The 18,029-nt window shown below is 39.7% G+C and overlaps 1 protein-coding gene across 1 annotated transcript; it reads left to right on the top strand.

Moving 5' to 3' along the window:
• The first annotated feature begins 6,282 nt into the window (after window positions 1-6,282).
• fgf6b (fibroblast growth factor 6b) lies at window positions 6,283-16,511 on the top strand. Its single transcript, XM_063006900.1, has 4 exons — window positions 6,283-6,407; window positions 6,455-6,828; window positions 7,202-7,305; window positions 16,335-16,511. The coding sequence occupies exons 1-4, from the start codon at window positions 6,283-6,285 to the stop codon at window positions 16,509-16,511; spliced, it is 780 nt and encodes a 259-aa protein (XP_062862970.1).
• The last annotated feature ends 1,518 nt before the right edge of the window (window positions 16,512-18,029 follow it).

The raw sequence follows: 18,029 nt of genomic DNA, 5'->3' as shown, positions 1-18,029 counted from the left end.
GTTTAGTGAAATAATGATGTGTTCAGTGACCCAAAATACAAGTAAAAACTGGGTGAATAGCTAAATAGAATAGAAATAGAAATAGAATTAATCCTTGAAAAAGTCCCAATACTGCAATTTATATTATGTGCTATGAAAAGTGTTTGTGTAAATGTTTTAGATCTAACTAGAACTAATTGCAACATAAGATAATGACAACACAAGTAAACACAAAATGCAGCTTTTAAATGGTTATTCCATTCATTAAAAATTTTATTTAAAACCTATTTCACCAGTGTGAAAAAATAATTGCCCTTCTAAACCTAATAAATGATTGTGCCACCCTTGGCAGTAATAACTGCAATCAAACATTTGTGAGTCTTTGACATTGCTTTGGAGAAATTTTGGTCCACTTTTCTTTGCAGTGTTGTTTTAATTTGTCTACATTGAAGGGTTGAACTGCCCATTTAAGGACTTAAAATGAAAAAAATATTTCGTCCCTTCCCAGTTTCATCTATTTTACATATGGATCGTTTTTGTCAGCAGTTGTTTGCCATTTTTGCCTAGTCTTTTTTACAACCCCAAATCAGAAAAAGCATGGAAAAGCCAAATAATAAAAAAACACAGAGTTTCTTACATTTACTTTGACTTTTATTTGATTGCAGACAGGATGGAACTGGGATATTTCATGTTTTGTCTGCTCAGCTTCATTTCATTTATTAATAAACATTCATTCCTGCATTTCAGACCTGCAACACATTCCAAAAAAAGTTGAAACAGTTGCCATTCCTTTTCACCACACTTAAAAGACGTTTTGGCACCAAGGATACCAAGTAATTTAGTGTTTCAGCTTTTATTTTGTCCCATTCTTCCTGCAAACATGTCTTAAGATGTGCAACAGTATGGGGTCGTCATTGTCGCAATTTTTGTTTCAAAATTCACTATTGGGGACAGGTCAGGACTGCAGGCAGGCAGGCCAGTCCAGTATCCGTACCCTCTTCTTTCGCAGCCATGCCTTTGTAATGTGTGCAGCATGTGGTTTTGCATTGTCTTGTTGAAAAATGCTGGACGTCCTTGGAAAAGATGACGTCTTGAAGGCAGCATATGTTGCTCTAACATCTTAATGTACTTTTCTGCATTAATGCTGCCATCACAGAAGTGTAAATGACCTTTGCCAAGAGCACTGACACAGCCCCATACCATGACAGACTCCAGATCTTTTTTGGAAAATGCTGATTCATCTGACCACAATACATGTTTTTCACTGAGTGATGGTCCATCCTAGATGCCTCTGAGCCCAGAGAAGTCAACGCCGCTTCTGGACATGGTTAACATAAGGCTTCATTTTGTAATACATCCAAGTATGCAAAAGCTGTTCAGCACTTCAACATCTTCTCAATCAATGGTAAAATTAGTGCTCTTTTAATATTTTCATTTTTATCTTAGTTCCCCCTATCTTGTATAGCTCAGCTACCTATTTTATGTCATTATTTCTTTCCAGAAAAAGTTGTAAATGTTTTTGACCCATTAGAATTGTCATCAAGTATCAATTGTTAACATAAATTCTCTTAACTCTTTAAACCTTGTGTGACACAAAATAATGGGCAAAATAATAAAGGCAAGAAGACCAACAAACTGCCAGCCAGTTTTGCATTGGTATCAAAGAACCAGCAAGAAAGTTTAGCAACATGGGAGTGGTGGTGAATTGCTCTACTGAGCAATCATTCCTGCACAAACATGATCTGTGTGCCTCAGGTAACAAGGCATGGGTCAATGGAGAAATGGATTTTACTAAATATTATAAATATTATGTGATATAGTCATTACAAAAACTTAAGCTGGAAAAACAGAACCAAAATTCACCACGAAATATTAAAAATTAAAGCTGATGGTTTTTACATGGCGCTCAGTCTCATAAATCATTGAAAATCTGGGGAAACATTTTGCTGTATGAGCAAGTCTTACATTGAATGTGTTAGAAAAAGAAAAACACTTCTGATACATGAATAGAAGACTCCTATCTGGCTACATAAGGGTTTGCAAGCTGTACGGTCAGCCAAAGTGGTCATTACTAATTTTTGACCTACAACCCCAAATCAGAAAAGGTTAGGACAGCATGGAAAATGCAAATAATAAAAAAAACACAGAGTTTCTCACATTTACTTTGACTTTTATTTGATTGCAGACAGGATGAACCTGAGATATTTCATGTTTTGTCTGCTAAACTTCATTTCATTAATTAATAAACATTCATTCCTGCATTTCAGGCCTGCAACACATTCCAAAAAAAGTTGGGACAGTAAAGCATTTACCACTGTGTAATGTAAGTGTGGTGAATCCTTTTCACCACACTTAAAAGACGTTTTGGCACAGAGGATACCAAGTGATTTAGTGTTTCAGGTTTTATTTTGTCTTATTCTTCCTGCAAACACGTCTTAAGATGTGCAACAGTACGGGGTCGTCATTGTCACATTTTTCATTTCAAAATTCTCTATTGGGGACAGGTCAGGACTGCAGGCAGGCCAGTCCAGTACCCGTACCCTCTTCCTCCACAGCCATGCCTTTGTAATGTGTGCAGCATGTGGTTTTGCATCCCTGGAAAAGATGACGTCTTGAAGGCAGCAAATGTTGCTCTAAGATCTCAATGTACTTTTCTGCATTAATGCTGCCATCACAGAAGTGTAAATGACCTTTGCCAAAGGCACTGACACAGCCCCATACCATGACAGACCCTGGCTTTTGGACTTGTTGCTGATAACAGTCTGGATGGTCCTTTTCATCTTTGGTATGGAGCACACAAAATCTGCAATGCTGATTCATCTGACCACAATACACATTTCCACTGTATGATGGTCCATCCTAGATGCATCTGAGCCCAGAGTAGTTGACACTGCTTCTGGACATGGTTAACATAAAGCTTCATTTTTTGGCACAGTAAATTTTAAGTGGCATTTGTGCATGTAACTCCATATTGTAGTGCTTGACAAACGTTTGTCAAAGTTATCCCTCACCCATGTGGTTATATCAGCTATTGTTGAGTGGCGGTTCTTGATGCAGTGCTGTCTAAGGGATCAAAGATCACAGGCGTTCAGCTTAAGCTCGCACCCTTGGCCTTTACGCACTGAAATTCTTCCCGATTCCTTGAATCGTTTAATGATATTATGCACTGTAGAGGGAGAAATATGCAAATCCCTTCCCATCTTTCTTTTGTTGTTTTTAAACATTTCAATAATTTTCTCACATATTTCTTGACAAACTGGAGATTTGTATCAAACCATGATTACAATCACCTGTTGACATCACCTGTTTGGAATCACATTATTATTTCGTTTTTTCACCTCATTACTAGCCCTAAATTGCCCCGTCTCAACTTTTTTGGAATGTGTTGCAGGCCTGAAATGCAGGAATGGAGGTATATTAATAAATGAAATAAAGTTGAGCAGACATAACATGAAATATATTTGGTTCAAACTGTCTGCAATCAAATAAAAGTCAAAGTAAACACTGCATTTTTATTTTATTTGCATTTTCGATATTGTCCCAACTTTTTTTGATTTGGTTGTAGTTGTAGTAAGATGTGCAATATTACATTTATTAAATGTAAAGTATGTTTATTGTGCTATTGCTGTTTGTTTGCTGCAGTGGTTGTGTTTATTTCTTTTTAATAATAATAATAGATGTGGCGAGAAGGTGCTAAAACTTTGCACTAATGTTTGTGATGGAGAAGAGCAATGAGTTTGAAATTATTCTACTAAAATAGCAGAAATATCAAACAATGTATTTTTATTAAGATGTTTGTGCAGGTCCATCATAAAAAACAGGTACAGTACTTCAAATAAACGATTTACGCTATTTGGTATTTGTAATGAACTTAGTGATTAAAATTATTAGAATAAGGTTAATGTTATTCACATTTACATTTTTGGCATTTGGCAGATGCTCTTATCCAGGGCGACTTACAGAAGTGCTTCCATAGTAAACATTTCATTACTCTAGTTTAAGTAGACAACAGTCCAAGAACACAAATCTGCTAAAACCTGTTATAACCAAAGTTTTTTTTTAATTTATTTATTTTTATTTATTAAGAAATGGAAATGGAAATGGAGTGTTAGTAAGTAAGTACAAGTCATCTTAAGTGCTTAGTAAAAAGGTGGGTTTTTAATCGTTTTTTAAAGATAGCAAGAGACTCAGGTGTTCGGACAGACAGAGGAAGTTCGTTCCACCATTTGGGTGCCAGTACAGAGAAGAGCCTTGATGCTTGTCTTCCTCTAGTCCTGGGTGAAGGATCAAGTCGAGCGAGACTAGTGGCTCGGAGGTTGCGTGGTACAGAGCGGGGTTTGGTTAGACCACAAAGGTAGCTTGGGGAACTAAAATTTAACTTAATTCGTGCAGCTACAGGAAGCCAGTCAAGAGAATGCAACAGTGGGGTGATGTGGCAGTGTTTAGGTTGGTTAAAAATCAGACGAGCAGCTGCATTTTGAATGAGCTGCAAGGGTTTAGTAGTGGACATTGGGGCACCTGCCAGGAGGGAGTTGCAGTAGTCCAACCGTGAGATTACAAGTGACTGAACCAGAATCTGAGTAGCTTCCATGGAGAGAAATGGTCGAATCTTCCTGATATTGTAGAAGAGGAACCGGCACGATCTCGTCATATTGGCTACGTGAGGAGAGAAGGTCAGCTGGTTATCCAGGACGACACCAAGGCTTCTTACCTTATCAGATGGTCTGATCTGGGAGTCATCAAGAGAGATGACTAGGTCCTGGGTTGGAGATTGATCTCCAGGAATGAGCAACAGCTCTGTCTTGCTGTGATTGAGTCTTAGATGATGAGCCGTCATCCATTGTGAGATATCTCGCAGACATGCTGAGATGTGAGCTGAGACTTGTGCGTTATTTGATTTCTTAATGACATAAAACATAGGGGAACATTGTGCAACTAAACAAAAGTTTGTGTTAAAAATCCTAACACATTTACTGTGTTCAATAAGACATTGGAGGGGTAATGTAGATACACACATACACGGTTTATGTTGTTTATTGTTTATTGGGATTTTAACGTCATGTTTTACACTTTGGTTACATTCATGACACAGGCACGGTGGCTAAGTGGGTAGCACTGTCGCCTGACAGAAAGAAGGTCCTGGGTTCGATCCCCAGGTGGGGCGGTCCCGGTCCTTTCTGTGTGGAGTCTGCATGTTCTCGCCGCGTCTGCGTGGGTTTCCCCCGGGTGCTCAGGTTTCCTCCCACAGTCCAAAGACATGCAAGTGAGGTGATTTGGAGATACAAAATTGTCCATGACTGTGTTCGATATAACCTTGAGAAGTGATGAACCTTGTGTAATAAGTAACTACCGTGTGTCTGTCATGAATGTAACCAAAGAGTGTAAAACATGACGTTAAAATCCAAATAAACAAACAAAAAAAAAAAACATTCATGACAGGAACGGTAGCCACTCATTACACAAGGTTCATTAGTTCACACAAGGTTATATCGAACACAGTCATGGACAATTTAGTGTCTCCAGTCCACCTCACTTGCATGTCTTTGGACTGTGGGAGGAAACCGGAGCTCCCGGAGGAAACCCACGCAGACACGGAGAGAACATGCAAACTCCACACAGAAAGAACCCAGGACCTTCTTGTTGTGAGGCGACAGTGCCCCAAGGTTTATGAGTTGAACACATCTGTTAATTGTGCGATTTGAGTTGCGATTCAATTAAGTATTATTCAATTCATTGCTGCAATTATGCGTGCGTTTCCTGCATCAGAGTATAAGAGCCTCTCTGAAATGAACCGTATGTGGTTTCTCTTCATTTTAAGGGAAAGGGTGCGCTACGCATAACAGACCTGTCAAAGTGGGGAATAAAGCGCGCAGGCTTCAGGAACATGCGTAAACTTCTTAGCAGGCGCAGAGGAACACGGTGACAGGGAGGCAGGGTGGGCGCAATTGCTCTCCAGTGACAAGTGACCTGTTTTTACACCTTCCTTCTAAATAAGGAATCGGCCTGGCCAGCCAAATGACCAGCGTCCCGATTAGGGACGCTTGTAGTTCCATCAGTAGCAGTCGCTGTTACTTTGGCGATCATCGCAGCTCCCACACCCCCTTTTTCCCCCAAAGCGTTTTACACAGCGCAGCAGCGCGTGAAGTCAGAGTGATGTCACACGCTTGGATGCTGGGGGTCTGAGGGCAAGGTGCATTAGGTGTGCGGTGAGTGTGCCCACACACACACACACACACACACACACACACACACACACACATACAAAGTGCAACGGCGTTGCCCCCCAAAAGTAAGAGGCGCAACATGCCAATCACTAGGTTCAGCACCAGCACAGGCACTGCTCGTCCCGCCGCGCTCTCTTTCGGTCAACTGACTGCGGGCTCGCGTCTCACGCTTGAAACCCTGCTCCGCAACGCTAAAATAAGCTTGTACCGCTATGCCGATGGCTGGAAAACAGGAGGAGCTGTATTTTTAGCGCCGTGCGCTGCGCACCACGTGCCACCGAGGTAAACTGGATAACCGTTGCGCGAAGGTCGCTTGTCACTATGGTCCGCCAGGCCAGTGGGCACTGGCCGCCTGCCGCCGTGCTTTTCTTGGGATTGCTGGCCGGCATCGGGCCGCCGATCGCCAGCACTGCTAATGGGACTTGGTTAGAACGCCGCTGGGAGAGCCTGCTGTCCCGCTCCATGTTGGCCATCTCTAGCCAGAGGGCGGACGCCAGCTGGGAGAGCGATTATTTGCTAGGCATCAAGCGCGTGAGAAGGCTCTACTGCAACGTGGGCATCGGGTTTCACCTGCAGGTCCTCCCAGATGGCCGGATAAACGGCGTGCACGACGAGAACCAGTACAGTGAGTTTCCACAGTGCAGAAAGTGTAACGCAGTAACCACACGCACACAGCCTTCAGTGCGCGCTTTTGTCTAAATAGGAGTAATCCTGACATTAAACGCATCTCATAGGTTCAGACAGACAGACGTCTCCTAATACATTAAAGTGTACAGGCAGCATATCAGTTAGTGTTTCATTATTTGTACACAGATTCTCCCGGACGTCCCAAACTCATGTCATGTCATGCCATGTCATGTCCTGCGTACAGAGAGAGATTAGGATACATTATTATAATATTTTATACAAGACACACCGGATCCACATACACAAGCTTAACCTTTTGGCTTTTTAATTATGCTATAGAATATATTTTAACGTAGTGATCTCTTTGCCAGGTTTGATAGAGATTTCCACAGTGGAGAGAGGCGTGGTGAGCCTGTACGGAGTCAAGAGCGAGCTTTTTGTCGCTATGAGCAACAGAGGAAAGTTGTATGGAACGGTAGGATTCACTCAGCTCAGCATCCATCTGCACCACAATTTTACATCCTCACTACCAATGTTAGTCTTAGTTGTTAGATGAACTTGAAAACCCTTGGGGACCTGGTTTCAAAACCTTGCTTCCTGTCACAGTAAGAAGTTTGCTTGTTTTCCCTGGTCTGAGTGGTTTTCCTTTTACTACTGAAAACATGCCAGTAGGTGAATGGGTGAGTTTGCGATGCTCTTTGATTGACTGGTGAAACATTTAATTTGTTTCAACTTTGCACCAATTGTTTCCGGGGATGCACAGACCTATCTCATTACTAATCAGGACTGAGGAGGTTGATAAAGAATGGATGAAGAATGAATGGTGGTGCAGTAGGTAGTGTGCCACAAAACATCCCGGGTCCTGAGGAACTGGCTTTGAACATAGCCTCCTGTCACTGTGGAGTTTTGGATGTTCTCTCCATTTCATTTTGGTTGTGCTTCAAGTATCCCCAAAAAACCTCCCAAAAACATACCGGTGGTACCCTTGAGCATGTCTCTGTTCTAACTTGCATGGATTGTTTTACAATGAAAAGTACAAAGAACAATATATATTAAAGGTACCGAAGATGTACCTTTGAGGGTACCACCCCAGCAACTAGCAAGAAGTGCATTTCTGCATGTGTAAATTGCTAGGTGTGAGTAAGTGAAATTGTAAAAGTGTAATGTCCTGCAATGGATTGGCTCCCTGTCTATAGTGTATTTCAACCTTGCACCTGGTGTTTCTGAGTAAGCTTCAGAATCACACTTAAGTGACATTAAATAATCAGTTTCCTTTATTTTATAGTTGGTGTTTTCCAAAGCTTCCAAGAAGTTTACTTGTAATTAGTTTACACATTTTAATGAAGTTGTTGGCTGTAAGAATATACTGTATATTAACCAGAGGTACTTGAACTGTGCCTCAGGAACCATGCATGACTCTTTGGTTTGAAATGTGGCTGTGTAAATGTTTCTATTATTAGTTTATTTAAATCATAATTGATATTAGTTGTTAATGTTGAGAGTGTTAACTATTCAAATGACTAAGAATAAAGTAAAGCATTTATAGAGAATAGAATTGAATGCCAACAGTGGCTGCATTGATAGTCATTGATAGTCCAAAGCTGTACCCACTGGAGTACCACTGTCTCTGTTACTGTATGTACTTAAAACATCAAACTGGTCAAAGTTGCTTGGGCAGCACAGAGGTCTGTTATGCTAGCTCACCACCCCTGACATTAGGGTTCTAATCTCTGTGGTGCTCTCGGCCGGCCAGGTGTTTACACAGACACGATTGGCTATGTCTGAGGGTGAATGTCCAGGGTATTCCTGCTGTGCACCCAGTGTTTTCCGGTGGAGCTGGACCTGCAACAGAGATGAAAAGGAAATTGTTAAAAGAAAAAGTTTCTGTTATCTGACAGCAGCATAACTTCGCAAATTATTTTTTCCTGTGAGTTCAACTCACATACATAAACAGCAAAGTAAATACAACAAGTTTATAAGCTCATAAAGCATGTTAAAGGTTAAACATTAAGTTTACAAATGGTGGAGTGTCTGGTCCTGCAATATACCCTATTAAAACTGTAACAAAAATACTTTTTAATCCGAACATTTGTGGCAAGATTTACATTAAATATAACTAAATAGCTATTTACTCACTCAAGAATAATTCAGCATTGACAGTAAAAAAAAATGTTAGCCTTGCAACCAATACAATCCTGAAAGTAACTGGTTTTCCAATAACTGATTTTTACAGACAGTTTGAGACAACTTAAGAATTATTTATTACTTAGTGTAAAGGAACCAAGCCATTGACGTCTTCAAATTATACTAGAAGTAGTCAGCGATAATTCTTTGCCATGCAGTGTGAAAAAGTAGAAGTAAATATTTATCAAATACTATGCTTGCCTTTATCTGTGGCAGTTGTTATTGCATGTAAATAAAGGATATGAATATTTTTGTGAATAAGAGATGTAGTTTTCTGTTTTAACTGAAGTTAACTGATGAGTTAAAATAACAGTTATATCCATTTAAAATCAAGTCAACAGCTCAATAAAATGTGTATAAATGTAAGGGGTCTGAATATCGTCTAAATCCACTGCATATCTGGTGAATGGCTCAGCAATGTATGAGGTCAGGGCATGTTTTCCGAGTAATTTAATGCAGATACATTAGAGTGGATTAGAAATATTTCAGTATAAGTGTAATAATAAAATTTCAAACAGTTATTCTTGTATTTACAACCCCAAATCAGAAAAAGTTGGGACAGTATGGAAAATGCAAATGAAATAAAAATGCAGTGTTCCTTATGTGTACTTTGACTTTTATTTGATTGCAAACAGTTTGAATCCAAGATATTTCATGTTTTGTCTGCTCAGCTTCATTTCATTTGTTAATATACCTCCATTCCTGCATTTTAGGCCTGCAACACATTACAAAACAATTTGGGACAGGGCCAATTTAGGACTAGTAATGAGGTGATAAAACTAAATAATGATGTGAGTCTTTGATGAGCAAAGATATTCAGTTTGTCAACAAATGCGTGAGAAAATTATTATGTACCTCAAAAAAAGATTGGAAAAGATTTGGATATTTCTCCCTCTACAGTGCATAATATCATTAAACTATTCAAGGAATTGAGAAGAATTTCAGTGCATAAAGGCCAAGGGCGCAAGCTTAAGCAAAACGCTTGTGATCTTCGATCCTTGAGATGGCACTGCATTACGAACCGCCTCTCAACAGTAGCTGATATAACCACATGGGCAAGGAATTACTTTGGCAAACCTTTGTCAAGCACTACAATATGGAGTTTTTTTACCTTTTACCAATATGGAGCACTTTACCTTGTTAACCATGTCCAGAAGCGGCGTTGACTTCTCTGGGCTCGGAGGCATCTAGGATGGACCATCACACAGTGGAAACGTGTATTGTGGTCAGATGAATCAGCATTCCAGGTGTTTTTTGGAGGAAATGGACGCCGTGTGCTCCGGACCAAAGACAAAAAGGACCATCCAGACTGTTATCAGCAAGTCCAAAAGCCAGGGTCTGTCATGGTATGGGACTGTGTCAGTGCCCTTGACAAAGGTCATTTACACTTCTGTTATGGCAGCATTAATGCAGAAAAGTACATTGAGATCTTAGAGCAGCATTTGCTGCCTTCAAGACGTCATCTTTTCCAGGGACGTCCATGCATTTTTCAACAAGACAATGCAAAACCACATGCTGCACACATTACAAAGGCATGGCTGTGGAAGAATAGGGTATGGGTACTGGACTGGCCTGCCTGCAGTCCTGACCTGTCCCCAATAGAGAATGTGTGGAGAGTTTCAAAATGGAAAATGCGACAATGACGACCCTGTACTGTTGTACATCTTAAGACGTGTTTGCAGGAAGAATGGGACAAAATAAAAGCTGAAACACTAAATCACTTGGTATCCTCGGTGTCAAAACGTCTTTTTAAGTGTGGTGAAAAGGAATGGCAACATTACAAAGTGGTAAATGCTTTACTGTCCCAATTTTTTTTTGGAATGTGTTGCAGGCCTGAAATGCAGGAATGGATGTTTATTAATAAATGAAATGAAGTTGAGCAGACAAAACATGAAATATCTCAGGTTCATCCTGTCTGCAATGAAATAAAATAAGTAAATATAAGAAAATCTATGATTTTTTTTATTCATTATTATTTCCTTATTTTTGATTTGGGGTTGTAAGTAATCACACCAAATATAGACAGTTTCAGATTTAATGGCAGCCTTGTTAACATTTTATGACAGTTTATGAAAACTAATTTGCGGTTTATTTGTGGTTAATTAATGTAAAGTAATTGTAAGTAATTTAAGTAAATGTAAAATATTATTAAAGTTTAATAATAAATGTAAAAATAATGTTTAAAAAACAACAGCCATCAGTGCAGTCTATCGTACTAAATGCCTTTTATAGAGGAAGGACAAAATTAAAGTAACACCATATAAAAAAGCCAGTGACAATACACAGCTTTAGAGATGAGTTTTGTTATAATCAACAGCACATAGTAGCTAAAAAAGATCTCTGATAATTAGAACTTTGATATGCAAGATGTCATAGCTAATATTAGTCATATCAAACATGGACAAACGTCATTAAAAGTGGAACAGTGGCTACTAAAGTGGTAGCTCACTAATGATAATAAGTCTACAGAATATTTGCATAAAGCATAAACTGTTAAAAAAAAGCAGCTGCTTTAGAAGAAACATCTGTAACTCAGGTTAAGGTGTATAAAAGTGATATGTGTCTTTGCTAATCACAATTGAAACTATAAAGCAGAGCAGTGCTGTTACCCATAATCACAATTGAGACTTAAAGCAGAGCAGTGCTGTTACCCATAATCACAATTGAGACTTAAAGCAGAGCAGTGCTGTTACCCATGATCACGATTTAGACTATAAAGCAGAGCAGTGCTGTTACCCATAACAGACGGTGTTTTTATTGTGTTATGGATTTAACTCCTATGGTGTTAAGCCAGGTGGAGAAAAGCATGTAAGAGGAGCCACACATTTTAGCGCTGATCACAGCCAACTTTTGCATAGACTTTACGCACATATAATTTAAGTGATCACAAACGTTCAGCAGCACATTGCAAGATTTAGGAGACCTATTTGCAAGGAACATACTGCGATCAGCCATAACATTAAAACCACCTCCTGGTTTCTACACACACTGTCCATTTTATCAGCTCCACTTACAGCATAGAAGCACTTTGTAGTTCTACAATTACTGACTGTAGTCCATCTGTTTCTCTACATACCTTTTTAGCCTGCTTTCACCCTGTTCTTCAATGGTCAGGACCCCCACAGGACCACCACAGAGCAGGTATTATTTAGGTGGTGGATCTTTCTCAGCACTGCAGTGACACTGACATGGTGGTGGTGTGTTAGTGTGTGTTGTGCTGGTATGAGTGGATCAGGTTTTTAAATACCTTGTCCACTCTATTAGACTCTCCTACCTAGTTGGTCCACCTTGTAGATGTAAAGTCAGAGACTTTAATGGTGGTGGTTTTAATGTTATGGCTGATCGGTGTATAAAGCAGAGCAGTGCTGTTACCCATAACAGACGGTGTTTTCATTGTGTTATGGATTTAACTCCTATGGTGTTAAGCTGGGTGGAGAAAAGCATGTAAGAGGAGCCACACATTTTAGCGCTGATCATAACCAACTTTTGCATAGACATATAATTTAAGTGATCACAAACGTTCAGCAGCACATTACAAGACTTAACAGATCTATTTTCAAGGAACATAAAATCTAAACATAAATCTGTTTAGATGTAGGAATTATTATTAAAGTTGCCCATCAGACCGTATTACATCTTAATTGTTTTTGTGCTTCTTATAGTATGTTTCATGTTTGCTAATTGGCCTTTACAAAATGTTTCTGTATGGCAGCCCTTCCATTAATTCTAAATTTTTCACGCTCAAAGTTTGTGTAAGAATATATGATACAGGCACAAGGACTTGTTAAAGCCTTGCTAAAAGTTTCCATATCCTGTACATAATTGTCTCTTGCATTGCATAATTAATTGAATAGATACACAAGGTGGTGCTGACAGGCTTCGGGTAAAATCTCAGCCGGTTAAATCAGAATCAAATTACTAGACTTTTTGTCTAGTGGCGGCAATGTCTCAGAGAAAGAAGCTTCAACAAACTGATGGCACTACAGCTAAATATTGCTGTGTGCATTTGTGTCAAGCCTCCAGATCTTTTCATACATTTCCCTTTGATAAGGAAACAAGGCGAAAGTGGATTGTGTCTATCCAAAGGGAACATTTTCCACTCAGACCCTATATGCAAGTTTGTAGCCAGCATTTAAAAAAAGAGGATGTTCACGAGCCTGTGTCTGCAAAACGATGGGGACTGTTAAAGAGGGAAGCTGTTCCAGCAATGTTTGAGTGGAACAATTTCTCCATTCCAGTCTCAAGACTTGGGGTTTGGGAGAGGAGAGATTGACCAGGAAAGGCTGATATCAACCCAGAAGACCATGAGTACACTTTAGCTCTGGATCCTGCAGTTGTCGACTTGGCTCTCTATGAAAACATGTCTCTCAAAAAGGAGATTGTGCAGCTGAGTAAACAAATTGAGGGGCATACTATGAAGCATCGTTTAGGCATTTACCATTTTGCTGGCTCTCAAAGGCATTCGGTTTTTACAAGGTAAGATGTCTGACAGGATCAGATTAGAAGAGAAGCACTGAAATGCACTAAGCCTACTTGCTTGAATAATCTGAATAATATCGTTGACCATAGGTTTTGATAAGTCTTGAAGGGAACAAATGAAAAACAGCATGTGCAAGTAGCCCATTGCTGGCTCCTTTTGACATGCAGCAAAAATGACATGCATTTCTCAATATTTGGTATGTCCCCCTTTGTATGTATTTTATGTATCATTTATGTTATGGTCTCTCAGCATGGTTTCTTAATATATCAAATATTTTATATATCATTTTGTGATGTTACAGAACACATAATGAATGCTTGATGAAGAAACGTCCACGACTGTTAATAATGTCAAAGATTCCTCACAAACTATTTTGCTGATAATATAATTTGTCATAAAGGATATTGTACTGAGGAGAATGCAATAAACAAATTTTCACTAGTGGTCTCAGACTTTTGACCTCCTCTTATGTACAAACAATTGGTCATTTGTACATTGTATATTGTATTAACTACATGAAACAATAGACTATTTGCAAGAGTCAGGGATTTTTTTTCAGGTGGTCAGATGTAATTCAGTAACCCTTACAAATTCTCACAATAAATAAAAGCTTCTGGCACACTAATATAACAGTCCACAGACAAACAAGATTTACAACTCCAAATCAGAACAGTTGGGACAGCATGGGAAATGCCAATAATAATAAAAAACACAGAGTTTCTTACATTTACTTTGAATCTTATTTGATTGCAGACAGGATGAACCTGAGATATTTCATGTTTTATCTGCTCAACTTCATTTCATTTATTCATAAACATCCATTCCTGCATTTCAGACCTGCAACAAAGTTGGGACAGTTAAGCATTTACCACTTTGTAATGTTGTTATTCATTTTCACCACACTTAAAAGATGTTTTGACACTGAGGATTTAGCGATTTAGTGTTTCAGCTTTTATTTTGTCCCATTCTTCCTGCCGGGTTTGTCGTTCCAAATTTCACCACACGTTCTCCATTGGGGACAGGTCAGGACTGCAGGCAGGCCAGTCCAGTACCTGTACCCTCTTATTCCGCAGCCATGCTTTTGTAATGTGTGCAGCATGTGGTCTTGCATTGTCTTGTTGAAAAATGCATGAACGTCCCTGGAAAAGACGACATCTTGAAGGCAGCATATGTTGCTTTAAGATCTCAGTGTACTTTTCTGCATTAATGTTGCCATCACAGAAGTGTACATGACCTTTGCCAAAGGCACTGACACAGCCCCATACCATGACAAACCCTGGCTTTTGGACTTGTTGCTGATAACAGTCTGGATGGTCCTTTCCGTCTTTGGTTTGGAACACACGGCATCCATTTTTTCCAAAAAAACCTAGAATGCTGATTTATGTAACCACAATATATGTTTCCACTGTGTGATGGTCCATCCTAGACGTCTCTGAGCCCAGAGAAGTCGACATCACTTCTGGACATGGTTCATTGTTTTTAAACATTTAAAACATTTTCTCACAAATTTGTTGACAAACTGGAGATCCTCTGATCAAATTTGCTCATCAAAGACTCAGCCTTTACTGGATGCTGCTTTTGTACCAAACCACAATTACAATCACCTGTTCGTCACCTAAATTGCCCCCGTCCCAACTTCTTTTTTGGAATGTGTTGCAGGCCTGAAATGCAGGAATGGATGTTTATTAACAAATGAAATGAAGTTGACCAGACAAAACATGAAATATCTCAGGTTCAAACTGTCTGCAATCAAATACAAGTCAAAGTGAATGTAAGGAACACTCTGCATCTTTATTTTATTTGCATTTTCCATACTGTCCCAACTTTTCTGATTTGGGGTTCTACATTACCAGAAGCTTAGAGACTGCAGTGCAAAAATAAGCCTCGAAATCAGCACTTTAAAGATTGACTAAAGTTTGGTTTAACTTAAGCATACTGGTGGTATATTATGCATTGTATCTCTTTTGCTGCCAGTTGTGCATTGCAAAAAGTTAATGGAATAATGAGTTACAAAGACTTCCTTAACAACCTCAGTACAACCTCAAACCATTTGCTTGTGGGTTTGCATGGGTTTCCTCCGGGAGCTCTGTTTTCCTCCCACAGTCCAAAGACATGCAGTCAGGTTAATTGGAGATACAAAATTGTCCATGACTGTGTTTGATATTGAACTTGTGAACTGTGTAACTACCATTTCTGTCATGAATGTAACCATAGTGTGTAAAACATGACGTTAAAATCCTAATAAATAAAAAGGGGTTGCATTGAATTTCCAAACAGCCTTTACAAGGTACTACTACAAATTACTATTTTTGCCAACCAGCTTATCCAGGTAAAAGAGACATATTGCCAAACTTTGGGTGTGCTGATAACATCAACATAAATGTTCCAGGTGCCTACACAGATATGATTGGCTGTGTTATGATCTGTTGAGAGACATGTTTAAAGAGATTGCTCACTACTGCTGCAGTTGTGTCCTCTGCTGGCTGGTCAGAGTCACCTGCATAGAGATGGTGATTAATAGTGATCAGTGTGTGACTCTTGGTATGCAATACTGCTCTCTGTGTGAAAGGTAAAAAAAAAAAGCATTTGGCAACTGCAGATGTGTTGGGGGGGGGGGGGGGGGGGCATGTATTGGGTACAGCTCTCCTCTGTCAGGGTAGGGGTCTGCAGCAGTGTAAAACGATACATGTTGTTTATTGGATGCTGTTAGATTGGGGGGGGAAGAAGGGAAAATCCATAATTAGAATAGTGATCCAAAATGCCACTGCTTTAATCTTGCATACATTTGCCAGTGGGTGGAAAAAACTGAGTTTGTAATATTCTTTTTCTTTACTTTTCAGCCCACCTTTAAGTATGAGTGCAAGTTCAAGGAGACCCTGCTGCCAAATAACTATAATGCCTATGAGTCTTCTGTTTACAAGGGATTCTACATTGCTCTCAGCAAACACGGCAAAATGAAGAGAGGCAACAAGGCCAGCACCTCCATGACGGTCACACACTTTCTTCCTCGAATATAAACAAGACTGGTGGAAGCTTTCTCATTTTGCACATGTGTACTGATCTCTCACATGGAAGATATAAAAACTTGAATATGTACCCACCAAAAAGAGACTGGGAAAATACCACTATGGTAATATTTATAGTGACTTTATATATGTATATTTGGATTGCCAACATTTTTTATTTTTGGTTTATGAACTTCTGCTATGCCATTTTTGCGGCTGCTCTTTTTTCTACACTATCACTTCTGGACTTGAAGGCATTGCCAGTCTCTCACTTTACCTGGGTGCTTAAAAAGACATGAGGAAATACTGGTTTGATGGAAGATGTCCGGTTCAGGTTCACACAGTGAAGTGATTTGTAATTACCTCAGAGCTCCCCTTATGGGTAAAAGGGGTAACACGTTATGCAGAGAATGTGTCTGTTTCTCTTTTGTCTGAGCCAAAGCAACCTTGTTGTTGTTGTGTTGTTAGAATATTAAATATATATTTATATATACACCGATCAGCCATAACATTAAAACCACCTCCTTGTTTCTACACACACTGTCCATTTTATCAGCTCCACTTACCATATAGAAGCACTTTGTAGTTTTACAATTACTGAATGTAGTCCATCTTTTTTTAGCCAGCTTTCACCCTGTTCTTCAATGGTCAGGACCCCCACAGGACCACTACAGAGCAGGTATTATTTAGTTGGTGGATGATTCTCAGCACTGCAGTGACAATGACATGGTGGTGGTGTGTTATTGTGTGTTGTGCTGGTGTGAGTGGATCAGGTTTTTAAATACCTTGTCCACTCACTGTCCACTCTATTAGACACTCCTACCTAGTTGGTCCACCTTGTAGATGTACAGTCAGAGGCGATCGCTCATCTATTGCCGCTGTTTGAGTTGGTCATCTTCTAGACCTTCATCAGTGGTCACAGGACGCTGCCTATGGGGTGCTGTTGGCTGGATCTATTTTTGGTTGGTGGACTATTCTCAGTCCAGCAGGGACAGTGTTTAAAAACTGCATCAGCGCTGCTGTGTCTGATCCACTCATACCAGCACAACACACACTAACACACCACCACCATGTCAGTGTCACTGCAGTGCTGAGAATGATCCACCACCCAAATAATACCTACTCTTTAGTGGTCCTGGGAGAGTCCTGACCATTGAAGAATAGCATGAAAGGGGGCTAACAAAGAATGCAGAGAAACAGATGGACTACAGTCAGTAATTGTAGAACTACACAGTGCTTCTATATGGTAAGTGGAGCTGATAAAATGGACAGTGAGTGTAGAAACAAGGAGGTGGTTTTAATGTTATGGCTGATCAGTGTATATATAATATGGAAATATAAAACATGGAAACATAAGAGCACTTAAAGAAAAAATCAATCCTTTTTGCTTCATGACGAGCTGAGGTGCCCTGCCATTCCTCCATGTCGCCCCTTTAACATGCATTCTCTGAACGCTCCAGGGAGTCAGAAATAGGGCTGACATGTTAGCCATGGCTCTTGAGGGACTCTCCCAAAAGTGGGGTGTGGGTG

This window comes from Trichomycterus rosablanca, chromosome 1 (genome assembly GCF_030014385.1).
Source record: "Trichomycterus rosablanca isolate fTriRos1 chromosome 1, fTriRos1.hap1, whole genome shotgun sequence".
NCBI lineage: Eukaryota > Metazoa > Chordata > Actinopteri > Siluriformes > Trichomycteridae > Trichomycterus > Trichomycterus rosablanca.
This window is presented reverse-complemented; position numbering and strand designations above follow the sequence as displayed.